The following is an 18285-nucleotide window of genomic DNA, read 5'->3' on the forward strand; positions in this document are numbered from 1 at the left end:
AGGTGGACTCTGAATATCTCCAGTGAAGGAGACTCCCCCACCTCTCTGGGCAGCTTGTTCCAGTGCTGTTTAACACTCAAAGTAAAAAAGCTTTTTCTCATGCTCGTATGGAACTTCCTGTGTTCCAGTTTGTACCCACTGCCCCTTGTCCTGTTGCTGGGCACCACCGAAAAGAGCCTGGTCTCATCATCTGGATTACTGGCCATTAAATATTTGTAAGGATAAGAATGTGCTCTTCTCCTCCCCCTTTCCACCTCCCCTCCACGTCTTCTCCTCTCCAGGCTGAGCAGTTCTAGGTCTCTTTCCTCATAAAGGAGATGCTCTGAGCCCCACTGAAGTGACATTTGAATATTACTTGCTTTTATTAAAAAAAAAAAAAACCCACACAAATACCTAATCTTTCATTTTCAGTATTTAGAGAGAACCTTTTTAGCTTAAGCAGGACAAATTTGAAGTACTTTGCATTTCCAAGAACTGTGGCTCCCAGGCTACTTCTAGCTAAGGCTCACTTGAAAAATTCATCAGTGGCTCCAGCCTTGTGGATCCAAAGTTCATCAGCTCTAATTCCATGTTCCAGCTTTTCAGTCATGCTTGTACTATGTCACTGCAACCTGCCCCGCTAGAAACTTACCATCGTAGGGATAACAGCTTCTGAGCTCATCTGTCTAGTGGCTGAGAAGGAGTATTACTGCTCTGGGACATAGGATGTTATTGCTTCCAACGCTTGGGTATTCCTTCCTTCTCAGATCCGAGAGCTAGTTCCTGAGTCCCAGGCCTACATGGATCTGTTGGCTTTTGAACGCAAACTAGACCAGACCATTATGCGGAAGCGCGTGGATATTCAGGAGGCACTGAAGAGGCCAATGAAGGTATGTCAAGAAAAATTCCTAGACTGATGTAAGGGGAAACGATGTGGTGGAGTGATCTTCCCAGTAAAGGCCCTGTTAACAGAGACATTTTGAAATGAATCACACAGAGCTCCTAAGAATAAGCAGTTGGGGAACAATGTGTATGGAAAAATGGTGGAGCAAATTTTGTGGATATTATCAACTGTAACTTCTGAAAGTCTTTAAATGGAATATAGCTTATGAAAAAGAAATTCTGTTTGAAGAACTTTGTATCAGAATGACTAGAAAGAGGAATGTAAGAGTTTAGAGTGGTATGATGAGGAAACGACATTTCATGGGAGTTTTCAGTCAAAATCTAAAATTGTGGAATGATGAAACATATGATGGGAAAAATTAGTCATGGAAAAATGTTGAAGATCTTGCAGAAATATAAGCATTTAAATACCCTATAAAAGCACGATTCGTGTAAGAAAAGGACAAGTGAATTTTTTTTTAAGACTTCTACTAAATCAAGTTCAGCACTTCCCCATCAATTTTTCCTACTGAAATGATACTTTTGTCAGTTTTTCAGTGCTGTTTCACTGAATCACAGAAAAGATTGGGTTAAGGAGTAACTGTGGAATGCATCTAGTTCAACTTCCTGCTCAAGGCCACACTGAGGTTTGAAAATCTTGAAGGATGGAAGCTTCACAGCCTCTTTAGAGCCACAGACTTAGAGCCTAGTGTTGGGTTGGCTTTGGTTTTTTTTCCCATGTTGGAAGATTAGTTATTTTGGAGAGTGTTTTGAGGGAGATGGTTCAAACATTGATTGGAGACAGTGCATAGAATACACTGAGCCTGTCTCTGTTTCTTTCATCTTGTGTGAACAGCTGCACTGTTGAAATGGGTGACATCTGCGGTATTACTCAGAAGTAAGGCGGCCTTGATTTTCTATGAGGCTGGTTAAGAGTGCAGGGTGAAGGATTAGCCACCTGCCAGCTCACTTTACCACTGTCAGCAGTACCTCAGATTAAGTAATTCACTCCCAGGTTCTCCATTTCTATGTTCAGAAAGAGCCTAAGTGTCTGAATAGTCACAGAGTCTAACTGCTTCTCCCTGGTTTTGTAGATCTAGATTCTTTCCCTGTTTTCAAGTTTTGAGATGATTGAGGAATTGTTATCAGATTGTTGGCAGAAAGGAACTTGCAGTTTTTATGAAATGCTGACATTTCTATGCTGTTCAGCATTCTTTCTGGCAAGACTTTTTGGTTGTTTTAGTTGTTGTTTCTGCTCAGAATGACTTGTGTCTACAGCACTTCTTATCTGAGGTTTGCCATTCAATCATTCTAAGAAACTCACATTGTTCCTTCAGCTAGGTTCTACATCTAGAGCATCCAAGAGATACTCTTAGGGGACAAATACTTTGCCAAGATTTTGGTATCATTCTTCGCCTACTGCTGTTGAGCTCTTTGAATCAAGCCTGCACTCATTTAAATCAACAAATGCTGCAGGTGTCATTTACCCCAACTTGAGAAAAGTTTTTTATTGATTTCTGATGGAAAGTTAAGGAGAAAGAGGTAGGGATTGCAAAATAATAATAAAAATTAAGATGATGGAGAGAAGTGACAGCTCCAATGCTTTTTAGCTGTTTGGCGTTCCTGACTATCTTGAGACTTAGGTGCATGGGCAGAATGTATCATCTTATGTCATTGTCTCGTGCCATTGTTTGTGCATAATATAGAGGGAAATTTGGAAGGACTTCACCAAGGTGTCTCTGTGAGGTTCTGATGGGATATACCCCATCACTGTCAGAAAAGCTGCACCTGGGTGAGTAACTGGCTGAGATAGAGAACTTTGAAAATAATTATGTTCCACTGGAATGGTAATTGTTGGTCTGCCTTAAAGCCAATTTATTTAATCTTTAAAACTTGGGACCAAGATTTGCAGTGTTTTCGCTGATGTTTTTGATGTCAGAATTTGGGAGGCTAGTTCTGAAATTTGAAGGTGAAATTTGCTAATGACTCTAAATTGGGAGATATTGTCAATGGTAAAGAAAAAGTTTTGGAAGGCATGTTGTGCATGAAGGAATTCTTCTATAAAATAGTTGTCAATTGATTTCAAACATCATTAAAATAAAGGCTAGTTATTTTGATAATAAAAATCTTGTACTTAATGTGATGTGACTAAGTGGGGGGCGGGGGTGGGGGGGGGAAGCTGTCGGTGTTCCATCCGTGGAGGTGTCCAAGGCTGTGGATGGTCTTTGGGCAGCCTGAGCTGGTGGGTCTGCAGGAGGGGTTGTGGTCTTTAAGGTCCCTTCCAACCCAAGTCCTTCTGTGATTCTGTGAAATGTGATCAAGTAATGGTTAGGCTTGAAATTAGAAAGGGGTTGTAGAGAAGCAAAATTTCTCTAAGTCAAGGAGGAGTAACAAAGACCTTGTTTATTAAACTGTGTGTTCATGAGTTTCTGTATGGCACAACGTGATACAGGTGCATGAGATGTGGGCTTCTGTGTTGCTACCAGCTTAGTGATCCTATGGCTCAGTGGAGGTATTCCATTAAGTACTACTAAAATTTTTGAAAAGATATCTTAAATCTCCGTATGGGAAATGTCTGTGCAAGCCATTTGCAAAATGTTGTAGGTAAAACAGAATCTATGACAGTTTCAATTTAAACAAACAATGTACTGAATTTTTTTTAGGAATCTTTTCATCTTTAGTTGAGACATTTGTGACATTTTCAATTAAAATAAAAAGCCAAATAGCTTACAGTTTCCCTAGTGTGAGGAGATCAGTCTGGGCAGAGGTATATCCTCTGATTAGTAGGTGATAGATTAGGAGTGTTGACTTATAGCTTACATTTGTCTTACTGTCTTTATCCTTAACATCTATGTTGATCTCGACCTTTGAGTGTCACCTCAGAGTCAGCAGGCTTTGGATGGAACTGCGTCCTGGGCGTTCATGAATTGGATCCTAGGAGTTCCAATTGTTTTCCTTTCTGAGAATACTTATGCATTGTTATTGAGAGGACTGAATTGGCAGTAGTGCCACACCAGTGTGTTACTGTGTTCCTGGTTGGCTTCTTGGCTGAATAATTACATGCTATCAGACATTGTGCCAGCAGCCTTACCATTCTATACTACTTGTAAGTAGTTAGGGCTGAATTGAGCCACTGGGGTAAAAGGCTTATGATTTTCAACATGAACAGGCAAAACATGCTTGCAGTGCGCTATATCTTTGGTAGATCTGACTGTATTCTGCAAGTCAGGTCTAGAGTTACTGATTGTGACAACTGTGATGGCTGACCTGATTGCAGTAGACTCTGTAAGCTGTTTTTAAGGGCGGAGGCCCAGCTGCACAAAGGGAGAGACTGGTATTTGCTATTGTCCTAAGGGTTGCTTGGCTTGGTAGATCTGTTATAGGGAGGGCAGGGGTGTGAAGGGAGAGATTGTGTCATCTGGAATGCAGGTCGGAGGGGCAGGAAGGATCGGAGACTGCCTCATTAAGAAGGAAGTCTGAAGCATGAGCAGAAACTTGGAGACTGAGAGAGAAAGCAATGGCACAAACACAGCTGGATTGTAGAGATTAAAAAAAGAGTTCTGTGTCTCCCTGAGACGTTATCCTACAGAGTTTTCTACACCCAGCAAGTTACTGAGAGTTGCTGGACTAAGGGTAAGCTTAAAGAAATAAATCATCACCAATGACAATTTAGCAGAGAAAAGTTATGAACACTTCAGATTTTTTAAAAAGTTCTATTTAAACTTCAACAAATGTGAGTTTTTTTTCTTTCTTTATGCTCCCTTATTCTGCTGCTTATGAAGAATTTTTTTTTTTTAAGATTTAAAGCCCCTTTTTTACTGGAATTCTGCTGCAGTTGCTCTGTTTCCATAGGTACTTATTATGAGTCAGGAGCAAGGATATTTCTGTGTGTTCCATGGGTGATAATAGCTGCCTTAATAGTGTTATAGTTCTTTATCTTTTGGATCAATCTCCAAAGACAACCTGTTTTGCTTATCAGTTTGGATGTCTTCCTTTAGCAGAGATTAGAGGCTCAGCTTTCTACCATACTCATGTAGATGTCAGTAATACCTGCAGCTTTAAAGACAGCCATTGCTTAGGATTTTTATTATTAATTGTTCTAAGTTAATTTCTGATGTCAGTGTATAAGAAGAGGGCTGACTTGTAATGGTTACGGTGAGGAGAAAGGCAACTCACTGTGTAGTATTGAGGACAGCAAATCAAAGAGCGGTGTAGGAGAAACAAATGATATGCAGACTCTGGCTTTGACTGGGCAGGGAAAGCATAGGGACCAGCAGGAGGCCATTCCTGAAATGTAAGCTGCATCTGGCTTGTGTGTGAATTGCAAGAAAAAAACATCTTAAGGGGTTAGCAAAGGGAAACAGGAAAGTATGAAGGAGAGATCTTTTGTATTTCACAGTGGAATTAGTCATTGTTATTAACTCAGTTTTAGGAGGACTCTCCAAGGAAGCTAGAAACTGAAAGCTAAGAGAAAGGAAGACATTTACAATATTTAGATGTGAACAAGATCACCTTCTTTTACAGAATATTATCTTAGTGATGTGTCTGTTTTCTCCAAAATCTGACACTTCCTACTTGTATATGGGCAAATATGAGGAGAGGAGTTGCCAGGGTAAAAAGAAGAATGGGGATAATGCCATTGGAAATCAAAAGGAGAAAAAAACTGAAATATCACTAGAGCACCCAGAAGGAGCTATTAAGAAAAAAGACTGCCTATGTACATAGAACTGGAATTGCAGTGTATTTGACTTAAGATAAATGGGATAAAAAAAAAAAGGGCTAGGAAGCAGGAATGTGCCAGTGTGGGTGTCAGGCCAGGAGGGTGTTGAGGATTATACCAGACTGTATGATGGTTGAGGTAGGATGGGGCACAGGGCATGTAATTTGCAGCATTAGCTGGATTCTTTAATGCCGTGTACAAATCTGAACTCTGATTTGACTATGAAAGTTGTTCATGTAGCAGAAGATGTACAATTGAATTCTAGCAATCCAGCTAGTATCTAGAAAAGAAGGATGTCATATGGTGCTTTTCTTACAATGACATCTCAAATATCTAAACCAGAGGTACAGGATCTGCAGCCTCCTGTCTTCCTCTACTTACAACGTATTCATATACAAGCAAATTCTCTACTGAAAGTCTTTCCTGTGGCTGCCTTGAGACCTGGACTTAACCTGGATATGTCCTTCTCTCCTTTTGTGTAACAGCAAAAGCGGAAGCTGAGACTTTATATCTCCAACACATTTAATCCTGCGAAATCTGACGCTGATGATTCCGACGGCAGCATCGCATCATGGGAGCTTCGAGTGGAGGGGAAGCTCCTGGATGATGTATGACTGACTTGTTCTTCAGTGGGGCCAGCAAAGAGAGCTTGTCCTGTAGGGTGACAGGCTTTACTGGGAATATTCACTCAGTCAAGATATCACTAAACAGCAGCATTGGCTTATTACTGCTAGGAAAGCAGTACGTCCAGCAGGAGTGAGGGATACAACCGTAAAGGCGGTGCTGGGGAGGGCAGTGGGAAGCAGAGCAGTCTTAAGGACAGAACAGGTAGGATGATATTGGAAGAGTACTGCTTCAAAGATATGACAGGATCCAGGCCACAAGAGGGGCGACAAGTCGGACCTACAGCAGGCCACTGCGTCTTATGAGGAGTAAGACAGCAAGGAGAAGAGCATTTTTCCTTTTCTTGGAGTGCAGGAGGATGTGTGGATGGTCAGAGCAAGGATGGAAGAGAAGTTTTATTGACTGAGCAATCAGGAACATCTGTGATGGTTTTTTGCTTTCATTTGTGAAAACTGGGCTTTCCCAGTCAGGGTCTCAGCTATTTACATAGACTTCACAAGCTAAGTATTTCATAAGATAAACGGATGGAGAAAGCAAACCATTCACTGTGCATCTATCTGGTGATAACAGTATGTGAATTGGAATCCTGATAGAAAATAAAGCGTAAACAAACTTCAGCATCTGGATACTGAAATTAGACAAATTCAGATTAGAAACTAGAGTATATGATTTGATAACAACAGAACTTTGTTACTGGGGAAAAAAAAGCTTGCCCAATTTTTATCATGGCATCTCAGTTACTGGCAAATTTTAAATTGAAGGAGGGTGTACTTCCAAGTAACTTCCAGTAAATAAGAGTAAAGTCATTGAAACCTCCCCTGGGGCACTGCAGTATCTAAAGGGGGTTGTAAGAAGGAAGACTCTTTAGCAAGGTCTGCTGTGATAGTGCAAGGGGAAATGGTGTCAAACTAAAGGAGGGGAGATTAAGACTGGATATTAGGAAGAATTGTTCACAGTAAGGTGGTGAGGCACTGGCACAGGTTGCACAGAGGGAAAGTCCCTCTCCCTGGAGATGTTTGAGGATAGGCTGGATGGGTCTCTGAGCACCTGATTGAGCTGTAGGTGTCTCTGTTCACAGCAGGAAAGTTGGACCCAATGGCCCTTAGAGGTCCCTTCCAACTCAAATGATTCTATGATTGAAAGAAACGTTGTGGAGTGTATTGTCCAGAAAGTGAGATAGACCTCCCAGCTTTTTAATTAGACAACGTGAACTGTAGAGCAAATGGCAAGTACTGCTAATTAGATGAAAAGGCAAAATGTAAAAGGAGATACTTAGTGTACGACTAATCTGTAAGACTTGCTGCTATTTGAGAATTTAGACAAAGAATTTGGCATTTATGAAAAAAATACAAACTTAAAAGTGATGCAGTGACCTTATTCACAGAGTCAAGGAAAACTTTTCCCTTGCTGTGTATTGTTCTATCACTGCTAGATTTTTGCATATTTCCCTGCCTTTGTCAGAGGGAAAACTCAATTAGACCGGGCATACTTGTGATCTGTATGAGAAGAGAGCCTGAGAAGAAAGCACATAACACAGGCTATTATATGCAGTCTAAAACATCTGTTTCTTCTGGTTATACAGCTCAGCAAACAGAAACGGAAGTTTTCATCTTTTTTTAAGAGTTTAGTCATTGAACTGGACAAAGATCTTTATGGACCTGACAACCATCTTGTGGAGGTAGGAAATTGATGCACTTTTGCATTCATACACTGTACAAACACAGATAAACAGCTACGTGCCTGTTACCTACCTTGTTTAAGTTGCATTGAATTTATTATCTCAATTATGGTTTTTTCAGGGGTTTCAAAATAGCATTTCTTTTTTGGAATGTTTACTAACAGAATCTATATAGTATGAAATCATAGGTGTAGTAGTGATGTAGTTTGTCTCTTAGAAAAAGAATTCATGTAATGAAAAAGAAGCGTGCACATCTCTGCTGACAAGTGAAGCGTACTAGCATCCAAACAGGTTGTATGCTAAAACAGCCTTGTGAGGGCAGAGCAAGAAATGATGTGGGTTTTTTGTGTGGTTTTTAATTGCAAGATTTCCAGGGCTTACTGCTTGTCTTGTTTGGAGTGCTGTGCACGGTGCCCCATTGATGGGCACGCAGTTTTCTGTGTCAGTGGAAAAAAAGGCTGACATGTTAATTGGCTTTACTTAGCAATTTATTTGTTTTTGGCAGTGGCACAGAACTCCCACAACTCAGGAGACTGATGGCTTCCAGGTGAAAAGACCAGGTGATGTCAGTGTGCGGTGCACGTTACTCCTAATGTTGGACTACCAGGTCAGTGTATGTTTTTATCATGGAAAATACACCCGCTAGGGCATACTGCAGTGGAGTAAATTCATCCCATCATGTTCCACAAGAAATAATAAATGTGGACTCAGAATGTCGCGCTGTCCAAAGAGATTATAATTATACTGAACTGCCAGATTATTTGATGTGTTCTCTTAATGCTTTAAGTTTGTTATAGTCTGGCAAAATACTGTTCTTGGCATGATGATGATTAGTATCACTTGCAGAAAGAATATACATTGCCTCTTCAGACTTCTTGCTAAGTAGTGAGGTAAGATGCACATGAAGGGGAGGTTTCCCGTATGCTACGTTTCAAAGGAATGGCTCTTGCTGGAGGTACCTGAACCAGCAGTGCAGCTGTGGCAGTGTACTGTCAGAGCAGACAACACAGCTTTTTGAGGTTGTTAAATTTTGGTTACACTGTCACTCTAATCTGGTATAAAACATTGCCCTGTGTGGGATAGACTTGTCATTGCACTGTTTCAGTGTTCCTGATTCCTCTCTTTTATCAGCAATAGTTCTATACTAGAAACGTCTGTACTGAACACACACACAAAATAAGAGTTCTTCACTTCAGAGCTAGCAAAGCTTGCTTCCAAATCAGTTTCCTGATTCCAGTCACAGGAAACAAACAAAAAGGAAAAGTTAGGATAGTCTTTAGTCTTCCTAGAATAGACAATTTTATTAATTTTAGAGAGCGTATGACCTAACTGAGATGCTGATATAGTTGCAATCCTGATTGTTAGGAAAACACATTGAGTTTGTTACAATCACCATTAGTATGAATTTATGCTTTTAAGCAAGTTTTCTTACCCTGAAGTTTTGTCTTGTTATAAATCTGACTTTGGGTGACCTGAAACCCAACAATGTAATCCTTGCAGAAAAATGTGGCAAATATTAAGCATGAATGAGTGCGCTTGTGAAGAGGCACCAGACACCGGAGTACCTAAAGAATTTATATTGTTAGAAATGTAAAGCAGGGTAATTGAAGAGTTGTACCACATAAGTCAGGAGAAATAGATTCCATTGACAAGTTGTAACCAGGTACACTTTCTGATATGCAGCAGAATTTTGGAAGCACGTCTAAAAAAAAAAAAAGAGTTCCAATGGAGTTTGCTGATGGGAGGCAGCTGATTGATTATTAGAAATAGCAGAAGTATCATCTTGAATTCATGCTCTCAATTTGTGGCTAATCTCCATTAATTCTGAGTCGGGATCATTCTTTTTTTGTCTTCCAGTCCCTAAAGCCAAATTATGCATGATACAGATAGCTTGTTTGCACAGCACATGTACAGTGTCCCTCTTTCTTTCCAAACACTAGGCATAGTTATTCTATGGTGGTGGTGCAAATCTGAGCAATTTCTACTGATGTGACTTCCACCACTGAAAGGGGTACTTCACATGTGGAACGAAGTCCCCAGAAAACTTAAGCTAAAACTCTATCTGTGCAGGTGTCTGTTATTCTCTCTGTTACCATCTCTCTCCTTTTCATTGTGTTGCAGCCTCCACAGTTTAAACTAGACCCACGATTAGCCCGTTTGCTGGGGATACACACGCAGACCCGATCAGCTATCATCCAGGCTCTCTGGCAGTACATCAAAACAAATAAGCTGCAAGATTCCCATGATAAGGAATACATTAACTGTGACAAGTACTTCCAACAGGTAATTCCTTTTTAGACACAGTGTCTCTTTCAAGGTGATCTTTATCCATCTGCAAACTTTAGATGGAACAAAATTTCTGAATTTTCGCTTAATAATTTGCAGTCTTCAGTACTGAATGGTTTTCAACAGACACTGACATAGAACTCATAAAATAAAAGTAAGCACCTCCTCCATTTGCCAGTGTTATCAGGAATCTGATGACTTATGACCTGCGCAAAAGTTGTAGCCTTTCCAGGAAGAAAAGCTCTCTTTCACTGTCTTGATTTATAGTTGCTTGTTTTTTTCTTAGCGAAAGATGGTATCTCAGTGACATGATAAAGACTGTTGCTTCTGAGTACCAGATCATATGTAGAGTCTTCTGTCCCTTCTTTTCCTCCATCTATGAAAGGCGGAAGACATGAAAGATACAATTAGAAAAGCTATCTTTTTCCTAAATCTGCTTCAAATTTTAAGATACTCTCAGTGTTTTGCACGATGTTTTCAAAGTAGCACACTAAGATTTTCTTGTCTTTCACAACAACCTCTAGAATTAACCACTGAGGATGCTGGGAGGGATCTCCACCCTTTCTGTAAATGAGACTACATTAGTTTAGTAAAAGTGGTGTTATATGAGCTATCATTATCGTAAGTGGTTTTTTTCTGTAGCTTTCAGGATACCTCACTTATTTTGGAAGTTCTTCAAGGGGGAGGGTTTGTGAGCAAAGTGTAACAGCTGGCATTTGACCAGGGGACAGAATTATAGCTTGTAGAATTCCTTTACTTTTGAGCCAATGGTTTACTTTCTTAACTGCAAATTAGATTTTGGACAAGGATAACAGACTTCATTGTATTCCAGATTTTTGACTGTCCGCGGCTAAAGTTTTCTGAAATCCCTCAGAGACTGACCAACTTGCTGCTGCCACCAGATCCTATTGTGATAAACCATATCATCAGGTAAGCTTGTCTGTCAGCTCAGCACTGTCATGTGCAAAATGTGCGTAAATACAGAAACAGCTACTGTAGCACAGACCAGAATCCAGGTTTTCTGACATCCTGGTCAGTGCCTTGGACTTCTTGTGTTTATTCTCTTTGACATTCTGGTCTATATAATTCTGGAATATTTTCAGTGGAGTGGCACCATTCTTGTAGGAGAATGCAAAACTTTTCACTCTTTTTATCCGTATTAAAATAATATTAAGAGTTGGTCGGATTTCATTCCTAATGGGAGAAAAACAAGTTTGAATCCACTGGGGGGGGAAAAAAGGGAGTTGAAATGTCATGGACATTCATTCTAACCACCCGATTATTATGTGAAATATGCAGCAGTGTAATGGTTTCAAATACAGTGGCCAGTCCATGCATGCTTGGTTGGGATTGGATCAGCTGGTTTGGGTGCTAGTCCGACTCTAAGAATGCAAGCTATTCAGGGATCCTCTAAAGAGTTGATCTAAAGAATGACAAGATTCAGAGGTTATTACAGCCAAAGCAGTGAACTTCCTGAAATCCTTGCCGAAGCAGGCATGTTTTTGGCATGGTTAATGTACAGCTTTACCTACATGTAGGGCACATCCAGCACATTCCATACTTAAGTGACAACTTGGGAGGAGGGGAGAGATTCACAAGAACTGCAAACTTGCTGTTGGATATTTCAGTCTTTTCTAAGTTTCTTTGTAGTTTTGATCAAAACTCTGAGTATTTAAATGTTACCATTAACTGAGCTTAGGAAATTGATTTCCTACAGAATATTCACAACAAATATTCCTGAATATGCTTAAAAATGATTTTTTTTATTTCAACTTTGTAATATATGTGATAAATTTTGAAGTTACAAAGGCTGTAAAAATAAAACTTTGTTTTTCAATTAATTTGACTGTATGAAACAGTAGTCTAAAAGTGGCTTTTGACCACTGTGTGAGTTGACCACTGTGTATGTACTGTCACTGAAAATGATTTTGACCTGTTTGATGGAGCAAAAAGAAAAAGGTGAGGTCCTCAGAGGCATGTAGTCATTATCTAGGAAAAAAAATGACAAGGAACTAACTGACAGTTCTTTGCCATGTCTCCAAAAAATAAGTCCCAGGGGCAAGATAATTTCTTTCAGCTAGAAGCTGAAGAGGAGGATGCTGTGTATAGTAGTATTCTGACATACTCTGTGCACCACACAGAACTGGACAGTATTATGCTATAGTGAGATAAGGCTGTGGATAGAGGAAGTATTAACTTGCTGCGAAGGGGAGATATAATGTTCGTTGAAGGGGTAATATGATGTTTGTAGTCTCAGGCAACAGAAAAAATTATCTGGAAGTTTGAATTTAATGGGAGTAAGTAGATCAGACTACTAAAATCACAGAATAATGTAGAAGCTAACTGCTTATCTAAGACTTCCCCACTACTAACTCAAAGCTGGTTCAAATCATATCAGATTTCTCCTGGCCTTGTCCAGCTTGGCTTTGAACAGACTCTCACAGACCCTTTCTCCTGCTCCATTGTGTTAAATTGTTAACAGTGAGTGTAGTCAATCATTGAAACAGTATGTCAGCCACTACCAGAGGTTTTTAATTGCTGGTGATTTTAAATATATATGCTCTTCAGATTTATCTCTAGGCCTATCTTGTACAAGAGGGTCACCTAGATTAGTTATTCATTTTAGGATTGTTAGGGCGCACACAGGTGAAAACAGGAGCTATTCTAATCTCATTGCGGCATTTTAGAACTAATGTTCAGATACAAACCATCCCTGCTTTTTGAGAAAGAAAGCAACAAAAAAATAAGTGAGAATGAAGTGGAAATTAAATAGAAATGAACAGAAAGATTATAATCTGAAAAAATACTTTTTAAATGTATGTATCCTGAAAGAGGATGCCATAAAAAAATATAGAGTGGATAATAGTTTCTGAACAATGCAAAACTGAATGCATCAGATTTAAAACTCACAAGTAAAATCTTATTACGTGAGCCTAAGCTGGAGCTAGAGCTATTCTTCTTTGCTGCTGTCATATCTGAAATTAGAGGTAGCATTTCCATTTCTGCAAAGAAGCAAGCCATCTGTTACCTTCTTAACATTACACAAATGTTCTACAAAGTGTAGTTCTTCAATATTCTTGTATCGCAAACCTGTTAGATGTTTGTTTATCCCTTTAATTACAATCATGAGTTATAAAAATTTAAAAAGTTCCATCCATCGAGTCAGTTTCCCAAGACTCTTCTTCAGGGCTGGGTGAACCCAGCTCTGGCAGCTTTTCTGGGCAGGCATGTTCTCCAGTCCCTGGTCATCCTTGTGGCTCACTGTGAGCCTTAACTCCAGAATGTCATGTGTCTTTGTGCCCAGAAATTCAGATGCACCAAGATCAGTCCTGGAAGCCAATTTGTACTAACTATAAAAGTGGATGGAGTTAATAGATGTGTGATTAAATGTGGTATATTTGGGAAAAGTCAGTATAGCTTCTGTAGCAGGAAGGCATGATTGGCTGTATTTTTTGAAGAATCTATCAGGCATCAAGATAAGGGTGATTTGCTTTATATTAGAATTAAGAAATTAGAATAGTTCAATTGGAAAGACCTGGAAAGATAATTTGATTCAACTGCCTAACCACTTTACAGCTAACCAGAAATTAAAGCGTATTAATGAGAGCATTATTGGAATGTGAGGCAACTGATGCCCCATGTCTGTCGAGGAAGCCCATTTCAGTCTTCTAACACCTTGACGGTGAAGAAACTTTTCCAATCACAAAATCACTCAGGTTGGAGAAGGCTTTAAAGATCGAGTCCAACCACAACCTAACGATACTACCCCAACTCTAACAACCCTCTGCTAAACCATGTTCCTGAGTGCCACATCCAAATGGTTTTTAAACACCCCCGGGGATGGTGACTCAACCACCTCCCTGGGCAGCCCATTCCAGTGTTTACCAGCCCTTTCTGTAAAGAAGTGTTTCCTGATATCCAACCTAAACTTACCTGGCACAACTTGAGGCCATTTCCCCTTGTCCTGTCACCAGTGAGAAGAGACTACCCCCCCCCCTCTTCCTGCAATCACCTTTCAGGAATTGGAAGAGAGCAATAAGGTCTCCCCTCAGCCTCCTCTACCTAAAAAGCCCCAGTTCCTTCAGTCTCTCCTCATAGGCCGTATTCTCTAAGTCCTTCACAAGCCTTGTTGCCCTTCTTTGGACCTGCTCCATGCACCTCCATGTCCTTTCTGTACTGAGGTGCCCAAAACTGAACACAGAACTCAAGGTGAGGCCTCACCAGGGCCGAGTACAGGGGCAGGATGACTTCCCTAGTCCTGCTCACCACACCATTCCTGATCCAAGCCAGGATGCCACTGGCCTTCTTGGCCACCTGGGCACACTGCTGGCTCATAGTCAGCTGACTGTCCATCAGTACACCAAGGTCCCTTTCCACCACACAGCTTTCCAGCCATTCCTCCCCAAACCTGTAGGGTCGCCTGGGGTGGTTGTGACCAAAATGCAGGACCTGACGCTTGGCCCTGTTGAAACTCATACAGTTAACCTTGGCCCATCAATCCAGTCTATCAGGGTCCCTATGTAGTGCCTTTCTCCCCTCAGGCAGATCAACGCTGCCTCTCAACTTGGTGTCCTCTGCAAGCTTACTGAGGGTGCACTTGATCCTCTTGTCAAGTTTGTTAATAAAGATGTTAAAGAGAAGTGGCCCCAGTACCAAGCTCTGGGGAACACCACTTGTGACTGGCAGCCAACTGGATTTAACCCCACTGACCACAGCTCTTTGGGTCTGGCCATCTAGCTAGTGTTTCACCCAGTGGAGTGTACGCCCATCCAAACAGTAGACAGCCAGCTTTTCCACAAGAGTGTTGTGGGGGACAGTGTCAAAGGCTTTACTGAAGTCCAGGTAGACCACATCGACAGCGTTACCCTCATGCACTAAGCGGGTCACCTTGTCATAGAATGAAATCAGGTTTGTCATACAGGATCTACCATTCATAAACACATGCTGACTGGGCCTGATCCTATCGTTGACCTTTAGTTGGTTCATGATGGCTCCCAAGATTATCTGTTCTGTAATCTTTCCCGGCACCAAAGTGAGACTGGTATGTCTGTAGCTACCAGGGTTATCTTTCCTGCCCTTTTTAAGATGGGTGTTGCACTTGCCAGTCTCCAGTCCGCCAGCACACTTCCAACTAGACAGAAAAGGTCTGTCTCCTAGTCTGAACCTCCCCTGGTGCAGCTTTGTGAATTCTATCCTGGAAAGCAGCTCTGCAGAGAAGGACCTGAAAGCCCTGGAGAACAGCAGGTTGACTATGAACCATCAATATGCTCTTGTGGCCAAGAAGACCATTGGTATCATGGGGTACATTAAAAAGAGCATGGCCAGCAGAACAAGGGAAGTAATCCTTCCTCTCTACACAGACCTGGTGATGCCTCATCTGGAGTACTTTGTCCTGTTCCCAGTTCCCCCATACATGAGAATCTAGAAAGAGACACATAAGTGATGAATGGTCTGGAAAAACCTCTGCTAGGAGTAAACACTGAGGAATCATCTGATTATCTAATTAATGTTTATAAGTACCTGAGAAAGCTCTGCTACAAGGAAACACAGAATCACAGAATTGCCAGGGTTGGAAGGGACCTCAAGGATCATGAATCTCCAACCCCCCCACCACAGGCAGGGCCACCAACCTCCCTGTTTAGTGGTAGACCAGGCTGCCCAGGGCCCCATCCAATCTGGCCTTGACCACCTCCAGGGATGGACGGGGCATCCACAACCTCTCTGGGCAGCCTGTTCCAGTACCTCACCACTCTCTCCGTAAAGAATTTCCCCCTGACGTCCAACCTAAATCTCCCTTCCCTCAACTTCAAACCATTTCCCCTTGTCCTGCTGTCACTCACCCTTTCAAAGAGTTGATTTCCCTCCTGTTTGTAGGCTCCCTTTAGGTAATGAAAGGCTGCAATGAGGTCACCCCACAGCCTTCTTTTCTTCAGGCTGACCAAGCCCAACTCCTTCAGCCTGTCCTTATAGGGGAGGTGCTCCAGTCCCCTGATCATCTTTGTGGCTCCTCTGGACCCTCTCCAACAGCTCCCTGTCTTTCTTGTACTGGGGGCTCCAGACTTGGATGCAGTACTCCAGATGGGGCCTCACAAGAGCAGAGTAGAGGGGCACAATCACCTCCCTGTCCCTGCTGGCCACCCCTCTTTTGATGGAGCCCAGGATACCATTTGCCTTCCGAGCCACAAGGGCACACTGCTGGCTCATATTAAGTTTTTCATCCATCAAGACCCGCAGGTCCTTCTCTCCACAGGGCTGCTCTCAAGGACCGCTCCTTCCAGTCTGTAGGGATGCCTGGGATTCCTCCGGCCCAAGTGCAAAACTCTGCACTTTGTCGTGTTGAACCTCATCAGGTTCACCCGGGCCCACGTTTCCAGCCTCTCGAGGTCCCTCTGAATGGCATTCCTTCCTTCAAACGTGTCGACCGCACCACTCAGCTTGGTGTCATCAGAAAACTTGCTGAGGGTGCACTCAATTCCGTCATCGGTGTCATTGATAAAGATGTTAAAGAGGACCGGTCCCAAGACAGATCCCTGGGGGACGCCGCTCGTTACCAGCCTCCACCTGGACATAGAGCCATTGATGACCACCCTCTGTCTGCGGCCTTTCAGCCAGTTTCTTATCCATCGAGTGGTCCACCCATCAAATCCACATCCCTCCAGTTTGGAGATAAGGATGTGGTGGGGGACTGAAACATTGAGGAATCGTCTGATTATCTGATTAATGTTTATAAGTATCTGAAGTGTGGGAGTCAAGGAGATGTGGACAAACTCTTTTCGGCAGTCTGTGGGGACATGACAACAAGACAAGGGGAAACAGCCATAAACTGGAGCACAGAAAGTTCCACACCAATATGAGAAGGAATTTCCTCACAAGTAAGGTTGATGGAGTGCTGAAACAGGCTGTCCAGGGAGGTTGTGGATTCTCCTTTGGAGATATTCAAGACCTGCTTGGACACCTACTTGTGCAGTCTGCTGTAGGGGGCCTGCTTTGCAGGGGGGCTGGGCTAGATTGTCTCTGGAGGTCCCTTCCAGACTCTACAAATTTGTTATTCTCCATGATTCATCTTCCAATCTGCACTTGTTTGGCATTCCTCCATCCCAGATGCAGAAACCAGCATTTATCCTTACTGAATTTAATGCAACTAACAATTGCCCAATTATCCAATCTACTTAGATCCCTTTACAAGGTTTCTTGTCCCTGCAGAGAGTCAGCAGCATCTCCCAGTTTAGTATTGTCACCAAACTTCCTGAGGATGCATTCAACTCCTGATCTGGATCACTGATAAATGTGTTGAACAAGACTGACTTTAGAATTGAGACCTAGGGAACACTGCTGGTGACTGATTGCCTGCCAGATGTAGCAACACATCACTATAACTCTTTGAGCTCTACCATTCAGCCACTTCATCAGCCAATGTGACCCTGTTCAGGTCATGGTTCGACAATTTGTTCAGAAGGATTCTGTGAGGGATGGTATTAAAGGCCTTAATAAAGTCCAATAAGATTATAACCTCTGCTTTTTCTTGACCCACTGAACGGGTGATGTGATTGCAGAAAGAGATCATGTTACTGAGACAGGCTTTTCCCACTGTGAATCCATGTTGACTATGCCTGATAACATCTTTGTTTTTTAATTATCCTTTGATAGTACCCAGGAAACTCTTCTCTATATTTTTTCATGTACTGAGATTAGATTGTAGTTTTTGGTAGGTCTTCTCTCTTGACCTTCTTGTAGATCATTATAACATTGTGTTCCAGCGAGCAGAAATCTCCACAGCATCCCAAGACCTTTAGTGAATTGTTGATAGAGGTCCAGTTATAACATGTGCTAACTCCTTCAGTGCTTAGAGATGAATCCCATCAAGCCCCCTAGACTTTAGAACGTTTAACTTTTGCAAATGATCTCTTACAGTTTCAGTGACTTCAAGTGGAAAGTCACAGCTCCCCCATTCATGGTCCTCCAACTCAATTATTAGCATTGGAACTGATAACCAGTGTCATTAAGTGCTCACATCCAGGAAGATAGTGTGTGGTTTTACTTACCCTAAACAGATGCAGTGGAACAGGAACAATATTGAAATGTTATTTACAACTGGAAATTACTTTGGAGGCCAAAG

At 41.7% G+C, this 18285-nt stretch overlaps 1 protein-coding gene across 7 annotated transcripts in view; it reads left to right on the forward strand.

Annotated features, from left to right (window-relative positions):
* The window catches only part of SMARCD3 (SWI/SNF related BAF chromatin remodeling complex subunit D3), an 83879-nt gene that overhangs the window by 52711 nt on the left and 12883 nt on the right, over positions 1–18285 (forward strand). For all 7 annotated transcript variants that reach the window (XR_016467959.1, XM_090143343.1, XM_090143341.1 and 4 more), the window contains 6 exons: positions 747–869; positions 6067–6189; positions 7788–7883; positions 8389–8490; positions 10005–10166; positions 11002–11099. Coding sequence is in view for 6 of the 7 variants with exons in the window: in XM_090143343.1 (XP_089999469.1) it covers positions 747–869; positions 6067–6189; positions 7788–7883; positions 8389–8490; positions 10005–10166; positions 11002–11099 (704 nt within the window). In the remaining variant the exon portion in view is untranslated. The remainder of the gene's footprint in view (positions 1–746; positions 870–6066; positions 6190–7787; positions 7884–8388; positions 8491–10004; positions 10167–11001; positions 11100–18285) is intronic.

Source organism: Phasianus colchicus, chromosome 6 (genome assembly GCF_987193195.1).
Source record: "Phasianus colchicus chromosome 6, bPhaCol1.hap1.1, whole genome shotgun sequence".
Taxonomy (NCBI): domain Eukaryota; kingdom Metazoa; phylum Chordata; class Aves; order Galliformes; family Phasianidae; genus Phasianus; species Phasianus colchicus.